Here is a 12,093-nt window from a genome sequence, read left to right on the forward strand (position 1 = left end):
AGACCACTTGAGGAGGGGATCAAGAGGGGAACCTGAAGGTGGCCATCCATGTTGATCAAAGTATCTATTCAGGAGAGAATGAGAAAATTTTGAGTGCCTTATACACACTGTACTTAGAACTGGTGAATCCCCACAGCAACAGTTGCTGCCCTCGGGTAGTTTACCCATGAGAGAAGTGGGCTGCAAAACTCTCCAGCCTGTACACCTGGTCACTCGCTCTTTCAGTCGCAACAGACAACAACCCAACACCAACTGAATTAAGCACTATGTCAGGTAAATAAAAGTGCAGGCACCGGGCTGGCCTTGGCGAGGCTTGCTTGAGGGGCTCCTGGGATGTTCAGATTGGGGTTTCTTTCTTCTGCACTCAGCCCCGCCTTCCCCTGCTTCCTTTTCTGTGGCTTCTCACTGCCTAGTGGAAAAGACAACTGTGGCAGCTCTTAGTTGACTGATCCTAAGACCTCAGCATCCCAGGGAGAAGCAAGCGCCTCTTCTGTACCTTCTAGGGGACTCCTACCCACTCGGGTGAGGTGCCTTGAACCTGTCCTTGTGTCCCAGAGACCGGAGTGGGGGGGGCTCTGATTGGCTGGGACGAAGTCACAAGTCTGTTTTTGAACCTATCACTATGGCAGAAACCGGGGCCTCTGACTGGCGAGGCCTGAATCATGTGCCCATCCTTCACCTTATGTGGCTGGGAGATGAGGGCTCTGGCTAGGACTGGGTCACGTGCCCATTGTGAGGCTCCCTTAAAACGTAGTGCTGGATTTTTACAAACTCAGAGAGCAGAGGTTCCTTGAAGAAATGGAGATGGAACAGACGAAGAGACCCCCAAACTCGGTGATAGCAGATGGGGTTTAGTAAGCATTTTCTATGTCTTAGGCCCTGTTCTGAGTCTTTTCTATGTGTTGTCTTATTTATTCCTCATGACAGTCCTAGAAGTTAGGGATGATTCCCATCCCCAGTTTACAGATGAGGAGACTGAGGGATGAAAGTGTTAAGTCAGATGCCTCAGGGCACATGGGCAGTGCCTGCTGAGGCTGGGGTTTGACCCCACGCAGTTCAGCGCCAGAGCCCATGCTCCCAGCCACCACCCTCTCTACAAGTCACAGTTTTACTTTCTGTGGATAAACTCTGGGTGTGAAAGTGAGTGGACATGATGGTTATGTTCATATCTCCTGTGTTCCTTATCTCCAGAGAAACCCCTTCTAGGGGGATAATTGTCCTTTTTCCTTCCTCCTCTGCATTCAAGGATATGGTCATCCCTTCTGTTTGGGTAGCTCTCCGGAGGTCTAACTTACCGTCTTCCCGGTGTCCCCATGAGGTCACCTGACCATTTCTAGTGCAGCTGCACAAAAAGTCCAATGATCAGTGCTTGAGAGGGTCAGAGGCAACAACGTTAAGTGGTCAGTCCTTTGAGTATCTTTCTGGCCAGAGAAATCTTCTGCAGAGGCTTTAGCATCACTGCAGGAAGAGCCAGAATGTACCACCCCCCACCCCCCTCTTACCTCCAACTTCTGCCTTTATTTTCCAGAGGAAGACTGAGGCCGGGAGAGAGTACATGAGTTTCTTGAAGTCACATAGCAAGTCATTGACTAGCACCTGGTCTCCAGGCCTCCAGGCTTGGAGTCTTGCACTACATTTCCTCTTTAGAACTCTCTTGGCTGCTGCGTGGCTGAAGGCTGGTCATTTCTTGTTTCCATGCCTCTAGCTCCTCAGCTGGAAAATGCAGGCTTTTCATAATTTAAAGTGCTTTGAATTACAAGTAATTTTTAATTTTTTCAAACTGCCCTAAACAAAGCTTATAAATAAACTTTTCAGATGTGGTTTGAGCTGCAGGCATGGTTTGATCCAGAGATTCATGACACCACGAGGACGCCAACTTTACTTTTTGTAATTTTCCCAGCTCTCACCTCCCCTGTGTATGAGCCTCATCATCACAGCAGCTTCCCTTGCAGTATCAAGAGCACTGCAGCAGACCCTGGCCTCACACCCATGCACCCCAGCAACCAGAGGAAGAGAGACCACTTCTGCTCAGTGCACCCAGGCACAGTCTGTGGTCCACTCCAATTGGAACTGGCTTGGGCTATATGCCTGCCACACTTATCCAGTCGCTAAGTGGGGAATGTGACATGGTGATCAGCCTTCCAGGGGATAGAGTCGTCATCCCCAGAAGTGCTGGCATCTGGCATCTGGCAATCAGGTCATCAGAAAAGGGGGTGGGCTAATAACTAGAAGTTGCCTTCCTGTAAACCACCCAAGTCCCCTCTGAGTCTGCACAGCTTGGAGGTAAATAAGGGATCCTGAGAGTTTGCCAGTCATCCTGTTCCATCCATCTGGGGCTCTGGATCCAGGTGTGGCTTGATTGGACAGTCCTGCCTGGCTTTCTCCTGTATCTCACCACATTCTTTTCTTGTTTCCAGACAGAGATTACTGCAGTTTATGTGACAAGCAGCCAATTGGGAGGCTGCTTTTCCGGCAGTTCTGTGAAACCAGACCTGGGCTGGAGTGTTACATTCAGTTCCTGGACTCAGTGGTAAGTCTGTGCTCCTGGGGAGGCACTTTGGTCCTCTGTGATCAGTGATTGTTTTTGCCCAAAGGAAAGATAGACCCCATCATTTAGAAGGGTGAAGAATGAAATTGGTGCTCAAGAAATTTCCAGGGCATACTTTGAGAATACTGCCTTGTCTGCAAATCTGCACCTGCTGGGTGACCATGGATGGGCCACCTCCCGCTCTGGGCCTCAGTTGACTGCTGCTTTAGAGTGAAGCCCTGTCAGTTCTCTGATTCTAGGAGCCTGCGTTAGTATGCAAGGTAGCGCCTGGGAAAGTTGGATAATACCCCAAGGTAGCAGTTGGATTCCATGGCTCATTCTCCCAGCTGAAAACCCATTTTCTAAAATTCCAAAGCTTGTGTTTGTGTACTATTTACTGTCTGCTTCTCCATAGAATGCAAGTTCCCTGAACCTAGGACCCCACGCTTCCCATTCACCACTGCCTAGCACAGTGCGTGGCACATACAGGCTTTAGTAAACGTTTGTGGAATGAACATGTGTTGGCCATTTCAAGCCAATCTGACAGTTGCTGGCTCCAGCGGCTGCTGGCATGTGTGGCCGTGTTTGACACCATATGGCGACTTCTTTCAGATTTACTGGTCATTGAGTTGTTTAACAAATGGTAATTAATCTGCATGGGCTTTTAGGACAGGATGTGGGAATATGCAGGAGTTCCTCAGCATTCATGCAGGGGGGGCAGGGCCTCTCAGCCTGGCAGACTGCCTTTTGCATGTTTATCTAAGGAAGGTGGACAGTGGGTGGGAGGGCAAGGAACGGAGACCAGTCATGCAAGGAATGGGGTATTCTCAGGCTCCCTTTCCCTGGGCAGGGGACTAAGATGCTCCTGTTTCCTAGAGGCCCTAATGCCACCCTTGGCTGCAGCCATCCCGACCAGTGTCTCAGTTCGGGGGATAGTCCTGTGGAGCCCAAGTTTCTATGTTTGCTTCAGGGTCTCAGTGTGGATCTCTAGATTTACAAACCAAACTGCCCCCTGAGTGTCTCCACCAGAAGTCACCTTCCCCCAGATTCCCAAACCTATCCAGTCCTGACGTGTTCCCTAACCCAGAGACCAGCACCCATAGTCACCCACGCCTGAAATCTTTGCAATTTCCTTAACCCCCCCTTCCTCATCTCTTCCCCCATTTAATCAATCATCTAATCATCTAATAATTTATGTCTGTATCCCCCATATAATAATCATATGCCTGATTCCTTGACTTCTCACAGACCAGTTCTCCTCCATAGCCTCTGTCCTGGTTCTAGTGGAGGCTCTCAGGATGTCTTACATAGTGACTATGATAGTTTTCAATCTTGGCTGAGTAGTAGAAACACCTGGGGAGTCTTAAAAAAATACCAATGCCTGAGCTAAAGCCCAGACTCATTAATTTGAATCTCAGAGGGGGGGTGGGGGAGACTAGTATTTTCATAACTTCTCATAATTTCAAACGGTAAAAAAGTAAAGTCGAAGAGTAGCTTATGCATCCTTCACCCCACTTTGACCATTATGAACTCATGGCCAGTCTTGTTTCACTACGTCCTTTCTGTCTGTAGCATTTTGTACCAGAGCTCACACATTTGATTTCATCTGTGAGCATTTCAGTTCAGTATCCCTGAACGAGAAGGGCTCTCTCACACACAAAGAATCACTACAATACCCTTAGTGCAGTTCTAAGAAAAGTAATTATTATCATCAAATATTAGTGTTTTAATGTCCATCTTTCTCATACTTTCCATAAATGCTTGTTTTATCAGGATATAACCATCTCTCTTTGTTCATCCAGAAGAGTGTCCCATAGTCTGAATTGTGCTCTTTCACCCTACGTGTCATTTAATAGGTTTCTCTGTATTGCTTGTAAATTCCTCATTGAATTAAGAAACTTGATCAGATTTCAGTTTCAGGGTTCTTTTTTTTTTTTTTTTTTTGCAGGGGTAGGGTGACTTCATAAGTGGTTTTATGTTCTTCCATCAGGGAACATTATTATCTGCTTGTCTTTCTTTTAGAGGTGGCAGCAGATTTAGCTATTCAGTGCCTAAATGTGTTGATTAGTTAGGGGTTGCAGCGTGGTGACATTCTCATTTTGTCATTCCTTCTTTATTTGCTAACTGGAAAATACTTCCTTTCAATTACTGTTTGGTTACCCAGTGATAAAGTTCATGGAAGAGTTGCTTCATTCTTTCCCTATATTTATGTTTTCAAAGAACCAGATCAGTTCACTAGCACCCTCCAATACTAGTAACCAGTGTGTTTTAAAGGCGTGGAGTTAAACACGGCTGCGTTTCAATGCGTTGTGGTCATTAGCCTTATAGATGCTCCATGGTCTCATCGTTGGCCACCAGGTTGGCTTCTGAGCCCTTGAGAGGACCCAGTCATCACAGGGAGCTCCTTGTTATCTGGTAGGATGTGATGTTACAGCTCATCTTGTATTTTTCCTACCCTAGACCTAGAGTCCATTGAATCTCCAAGAACCCTGGTTCCTTCTACTGAGAAATGGTACTTGGAGACCACAGTTTAGCACTAGTGGTGCTCATTACCTATAAACTGGCCCTTATTTCTAATGGACATTGGCGTTTTTCAAGTTGCCCATGACTATCCTGTGTATCCAGGATTGGGAAGCATTGACATCTAGGACAAAGTCCAAGTTCTGAGGCTGACTACCAGGCCTTGCACTGATAGGTCCCCATGTGCATTATTCACCCAGGTCTTTCCTGAGCCCTACATTTTGGCCCTACTACCTTCTTGTGGTCGCTCTGACTTGCCACCGCAGAGGTTGAAGCCTCTCTGCCCTGGCTCCCTCACTCTTAATGCCTGAAATGACCCCACATCCCCTCTGCCTGGAGAATGCCTGCTTGTTCCTTGTTTTCTCATACTGTACTCCCAGAAGTCTTCCCCAACCATCCCCCTGCTGTGCCCTCTGCACCAGGTGCTGGCTCCAGCATGCACCTGGGCCTCATCATTGGGCTGTGCTGGCAACATGGTGTATTAGTTGGGCATGCAGCCTCCAGAGACAGACTGAAGGAGCACTGCTGGCACTGCCACCAGCTGGCAGTGAGACCCTGGGTGGGTGTGAACCTCTCTGTAAGAGTTAGCCAGGTGAATATGTGGTGGAAGAGCAAGGCAGGCAGGGGAACAGCCAGTGCAAAGGCCTACAGCATGGCATCTGTGGCTGGAATGGAGGAGAAAGGGCAGAGAGGAGTCTAGGAGAGCTGTTGGTTATGCAAAACCTTGTGCCGTTAAGAACTTTGTTTTTTAGTTCAATGGGGAGCTCTTGAAGGATTTAGAGTAGAGCAGTGGCATGGTCTGACTTAGGTTTCTAAAGGATTCTTCTGGTTCCTGTATTGGAGGAGAAAGGGTGGTCACAGGAGCTCTGATAGGAGGCTACTGTAGCAGTCCAGGCAAGGGCTGATGGTTGCTCAAGCCAACGTGGAAGCATTTGGCTATGTGAAAGTGTTGAATTTGGGGCATGTTTTGGAGGCAGAGTTAGCAGTATTTTTGGATGCATTGTGGGTGAGACAGAAGAGTTACAGATGACTTCCAAGAGTTGACCTGAGCAGATGGAAGGATGGAGTAAGAAAGGCTGTGGGAGGCGCATCTGGGGCAAGACCAGGAGCTCCATTTTAGGCACACCCAGCTGGAGTGTCTCTCGGACATCCACGTGGAGATGACTGAGGGGAGATGGACGTTGAAGTCTGGCATCTGCAAGAAAGGTCTGGGCTAGAGACAGAAGACTGGGAGTTGTCAGCATACAGCTGGTATTTGGTTGGGGCCATGGGCTGGGTGAGCTGACCAAGGAGATGGATGGGGATGGAGAGATGAGGACTGAGCCGTGGACCAAGGCTGCTCCCCCTTTGGAAAAGATGAGGCATCGCCAGGTTTGAGACTCGTCTAGAGAGTTGATGAGGCAGAGCAGGGCAAGGCTCAGCCCAGGAGCCAGTGGAATTTTCCAGCCACGTGTCTTGTTAGACGCTTATAGTCAGTTTGAGTAGAAGAAGAAAAAAAAAATCCAATGGATGCCCATTTTCATTCTGGTCGTGCAGACATTCCCTTTTGCTGGGCTGGCACCGAGAGTTTTTTTTCTGGAAAGGAAATGTGAGTCTGGCTCCCTGTGTTGATGCGACAAATGTTCTTTACATACGGCTTAACGCGGCCACTGCTCGAAGAGGCCGGCCCCGCCCCCTGCGTTTTGTCTGCATCTCTGGGAATGAGCAGGGCCTTTTCATCACCCACCCTGACGTCAAATGACCAGCCTTTGGGAGACCTCTTTTACGCAGGAAGACTTTATTGAGTTTTCCAGGGCTGGCGCAGTTCTCGTCTGAAATATGTTTTTTCCTTCCATCCTGACTGGAACTCCAAGGAGGCAGCATCCAGCCCCGGTGCTCCCTGGCTCAGCCGGCACCATCCACACCGTTCCCACCTCTGTGTTGAATTTCTACCAAGTGGGGTTTGTTAAAAATAACCTGCCCTCGTCAGGCTTTGCCGTAGCCCCCAGGAAACGTGGCTGTCCCACACAGTCCTAATGTCTGGGTTTCTTGAGTTAAGCAGGAGACCTGTGATTGTTTTAAAATGGGGCCTGGGTGATTGGGGGGCAGCAGAACTGCTTTGTATCATTCATTAGACTGCAGGGTAGCTCACCCCTTAGTCTTCATTGTCAGGGGCCTCCTGGGAGCCTAAGAAGGACTCCTTGGTTGCCCGCCCACAGAGAAATGAGGTTGATGACCAAAGTCAAAGCCGTGACTTGATTTGGCTTCTGAGAGGGTTTGCCCACCTGGTCAGGGGACCAGAAGGGGCTCCAGTGTCAACCTCCACAGGCCAACAGGGTTATTCCACAGGCCTCTTAAAGATTGATGTACTTCTTCTCTTACCTTCTTTCTAAGGCATCTTGGGTCTTTTGAAACCCTCTTGTCCTCTCACTTGCATGTGACAGAAAGTTTTCAGGTCTCTTCTCTTTGGGGTTAGGGGAGACTTGGCAGATACTCAACCAGTTATTTAGCACCTACCTATTGGATGTCTCCAGTATATCATACATTGTGCTAGCAGTTGGAGAGTACACACTGAGTAAGAGAAGAAAGCTCCTGCCCTCATGGAACTTGCTTTCTGTTTAAATGAGAGATTGAAAAATGAATAAACAGAACTTTTAATGAAATAAGCGATACTAGCTATGAGTTAAGATACATAAGTATTCATTACCTACTGCCGTATAAGGAATTACCTCAAAACTGAGCAGCTTGAAACAACAAGAACCACTTATTATCTCATGGCTTTTATGGGTCAAGACTTTTGGAATGACTTGCCGAGATGCTGCTGGCTCAGAGTTTCTTAAAATGTTCTAGTAAGATGTTGGCTGGGGCTGCAGTCATCTAAGGCTTGACTTGTTTCCAAGTGAATGCACTTGGCTGGCAGGTTAGTGGTGGCTGTTGGTTGGAAGCCCCAGTTGTTTCCCATGTGAACCTCCCCATGGGACTGCTTGAGTGTCCTTATCACATGGCTGGCTTTCCCCAGAGCCAGTAATTCAAGACAGAATGCTAGAAGGGCAGTGTCTCTTATGACGTAACCTCAGAGGTTCCATACCATCCTATCCCCAAAATCATATACGTAAACATTATGAGGGGGTTAGCCCTCTCTAGTATGGAAAGAGACTTCTCAAGAGCGTGAATAACAGGAGGCAAGGATTATTATGGTCTCCATCTTGGAGACTGGCAACAACAGATATGAGATTACAACAAATGAGACCTTATTATCAGAAAATGCTAAAAAGTACTTCAAGCTATTCATTAGCCCAGAACAATAGGAAATCACTTGAAATCAGTGGGCTATCACTTGGCATTAAATATGCCTGGTCATCCTGAAATTATTTGTAAAACGAAACGATTTGCTGTGCCTCACCAGAGGAGTCAAGTATTCTGCTTCTCTTATTTATGAGTCATACTCAGTGTTTGTCTTGTCTTCTGTGCTCTCCCCAGAAAGAGAGGGCGAGGGAAGTAATCATTCTTCAGATGGGCATAGAGACCCTCCGAAGAGTTGGTAAAGCCAGACCCTGGGAGCAGGATCATCTTGAAAAAGCACCACTCATAAAATGGGTTCATATAGTAGACCTCTATGGGATTGTCCACGCCCATACTCCTGAACAACATGGTTCTCCTAGAACTGCCATGTTCCTGATGGTGTCACCCCTAGTTCATACTCAGTTGGAGCAGGGATGAGTCTGTGAGCCCATGTAGGCCGGTGAGTTCTTTCTCTGCGATTTATAGACTTGAGAGGACGTCCTTCTCTGGTAGAGAATGCTTAAAATCAAAAGCCTGGGAGCTGTTGATTACCAAGTGCCATTGGAGCAAGCCAGTCAGCATTGAGTGAGAAGGAGACACATGTGAGTGCACACACACACACGTGGATGGATGAGAGTGGGTTCCAGAAGTGCTCATGTTACTGGTTCCTGATAGTCTGGACCTGGCTGCATCTCACTTCCTGCATCCCACAGTCTGGCTGGTCAGTCCATCTCAAATTCTAGAAGCTAAGAGATAATGGTTTTGCCTGAACTAGGGTAGGTTGGGATTCTTCTCACTTAGAACTGAAAGAGTAACAGGGAGAGTCAAAGGCCTTTGCTTGGTGGCCTCATGAGCCTTGTTGGAGAGTGAGGATGGAGAAATAATCCTGGGGCTGTGGGAGGGGGAGAAGCAGGTAGGCAGTCTGTGGGGTGGGGTGGCGATGGGGAGAGAGTCACTCAGGGCTGAGGCTCTCAGGGGTATATGATGGGGCAGGCAGGAGGTGACAGCATGGCCTCTCTGTCAGGGGACTCTGACAGCTGCCAGTGAATTTGTCACGTCGCCCAAGAGGAAGGTGTGATACCCTTTCACCCCTTCCTTCTTTTCAACCTTTGCCCCCACCAGAATATGTTGTACAAGCCGGTGTCTGTGGTGCTGTCAGTATGGCCTGGGGTCCCCTTGGGGTCACTCCTGCCACTCTCAGGCTACACTCCAACATGGCGAGGGGGCAGCTTCTCCCTCCCTTCTTTCTGGGGTCCCATCCCATCTGTTGCCCTGAGGGGGGCCAGTGACTCCCTTCCTGACCCATGCCTAAAAGGGCTCTTCAGATGGCAGCTAGAGACTAGAGAATAATCTGCCCAGGTAGATACAGGCTCTGGGGCTGACCACACCCATCCGATCCTGGGACTCCTGGGGGATGCGCCCCTCTGCAGTGCTTCTTCATTCTCTCTGGGGAGCAGAGGGTGGGGAGCAAGGTCAGGGCACAGCCATCCGAAGGACTGTTCACTCAGGGTCCTGGCAGGAGATTGGCCTGCCCACGAGCAAGTGCAGGGCTGTCGGTGGAGTCCTGAGCAGGATGGGGAATCAGTAGCGCCGATGCACTAAATCGGAGCCTGTGCCACCCCTAGGTCTGCAGGGACAAGGGAAGGGGCTGATGCAGGCCAGCGCACGTGGGCTGGGTCTTTAGAAGAGGGGTGTCGGAACCGTGGTGCCAGGTCGGGGAGGTAACTGCCCACCCTGATTCTCCCCTGCCCCACGCCAGGGTCAAGAGTGCCTCCAGAGAGGCAAATGGAGACCTCCAGCCCACACGGGCAGCACAGGCAAGATGCCGAGGCCGGTGTGGGTGGAGCTGGGTGTTTCTCCAGAAAAGGCCGTGGTGAGCAGCGCTGCCAACCAAGCGCGTCACTCGTCCCTGCCGCGAGGACTCTGGAAAAGCTGACCACATTGGTAATTACAGAAGCCGGAGGTGGCAAGACCTCATAGCATCTCTGACTTCATCTTCTTGTCAGGGCAGGAGAAGGTCTCCCAGGAGGAGGAGGTGACATCTGAAGTTAGTCAGAGGCCGAGAGGAATCCGGCTCAGACTCTGCTCTTTAAACCAGCGCCGGCTGCTTTGAAAACGTGGCAGGTCCCCTTTTACTGGCTTGTGGTCTTCATGTTTTTAAAAATCATCAGAGGGAAGTGTGTTTTAATAGAGAGGACATATTTTCACCGGCATTTTCTGAGATTGATGATGCAATTAGAGCCGACCAAGAGGATGAAATATTAGGTTTATAAACTAGGATGTACACAAATGTTTATACTCTTTGGCAGGCAGGGATCTATAAATAATTCTTTTTGCCTTAAACTCAATGTAGTGTTTTGCTCTTTGTGTTATAGCAGCATCTCCTCCCCAAAGGCCATTTCTGCGCTTGGCATAAATCACAGGACCTGGAGAGGCTCATGAAATGGGCACCTTGGATGTACTCGGGGAAGAGAGACATCCTCCGAGTGGATTAGCAGGGGTGCCCTTTGGTGCTCTGGCTGTTAGGGCTGAGCTCACAGGTTTCAGATGGCCCTTACAGGAGAGAGGATGGCACATGTCCCCTCTGTTGTGGGGAGGGGATGAGACCTAGCACCCTCCCTGGTTGGAGGGCACTCCCCTGCTGATGGAGGTCACGGGGGCATTCCTTGCATGTGGTTTTCTTTTTCATTGAAGTCTTTGTCTGGCTGCCATTTCCCGAGCCAGCGCTAATTGTGAAATTCTAGGCTGTTGGCCCAACCTTTTATTTGCTGCTTGTGTTTTCTGGTTTCGGCTGATTTCAGTAGCTCTTGCCCACTACCTGGGCAAGGGTGTTCCCATAGCAGTGGGTTCCCGGGTGGTCCCCCGCCTCGGGCAGGCGTGATGTGCCTGAGCTCGCCCGCCCGGCTGAGCCGCCATGGTGCCTTCTCTCTGTAGCAGGCCTCTCAGGGGTCACTGTGGAGACATGGCCTGTCACTCCAGGTGACTTAATCAGTGTGGAAAGCCCAGCTGGAAGCCTTCTGTTGGTTTTCTGCCTCCCAACACAAATGTTCTTCAAGTGGTGGTGACCTGACATGGACTCTCAAAGAAAGGCCTTTTGATCCTGGGCTGGGGATGCCTGTCCCCGCGTGCTCCCGGCTGCCTCCCTGTGGAACCGTGGCGCCCAGCCGCCCAGCCGGGCCTCTGCTGGGAGGCAGCTGACCTGAAAGTGATGTTATTTTTTTAACGTGGGTTTTAGTACCCAGAGCAATAATATTTTCAGCTGGTTATTGAGGCTGATTAATGAGCTTCAAGCCTCCATTTGGTTAAATAGAGCCGCCTTCACAGATGTATTTTGGGACAGTGCAAATCCAGGGTTCTGCATGGGATTGAGTTACCCCAAAAGGTGGTCGGCCATTTGCCCGGGGCCTGGGCCCTGCAAAGCAGTCTGGGTAGATTCCCATGGTGCCAGACCACTAGGCAGGTTTCCAGAGTGGCAGGACACTGGGTGCTTCTCTCTTCATCCTGGAAAAAGGGTGGTCAGTCGTGCTCTAGAACTCTGAGCCCCTCTGGAGACATAGCTCCCAGCCCTCTCACATGCTCGCTCGACTATATTTGCACTGGTTATCTGTGCCCTCAGAGCCTCAGTTTCTTTATCTATAGATTGGGAATAATAATACCTACCTCAAGGGTGAGCCTATGACCTACTGCATCCTGTGTTGGGTGTGCCCACCTGCGTGTTAGTTTTGCGGGGAGGCTGGGAGCATCGGGGGAGAAAACAACAGGAAAAACTCAGTGAGAAAGAGCCA

At 49.5% G+C, this 12,093-nt stretch overlaps 1 protein-coding gene across 4 annotated transcripts in view; it reads left to right on the forward strand.

Moving 5' to 3' along the window:
• The window catches only part of GRK5 (G protein-coupled receptor kinase 5), a 212,199-nt gene that overhangs the window by 144,474 nt on the left and 55,632 nt on the right, over nt 1-12,093 (forward strand). For all 4 annotated transcript variants that reach the window (XM_025467402.3, XM_025467403.3, XM_035707738.2 and 1 more), the window contains one exon: nt 2,418-2,530. In XM_025467402.3, coding sequence (XP_025323187.1) covers nt 2,418-2,530 — 113 coding nt within the window. The remainder of the gene's footprint in view (nt 1-2,417; nt 2,531-12,093) is intronic.

Source organism: Canis lupus, chromosome 28 (genome assembly GCF_003254725.2).
Source record: "Canis lupus dingo isolate Sandy chromosome 28, ASM325472v2, whole genome shotgun sequence".
In the NCBI taxonomy this organism is placed as follows: domain Eukaryota; kingdom Metazoa; phylum Chordata; class Mammalia; order Carnivora; family Canidae; genus Canis; species Canis lupus.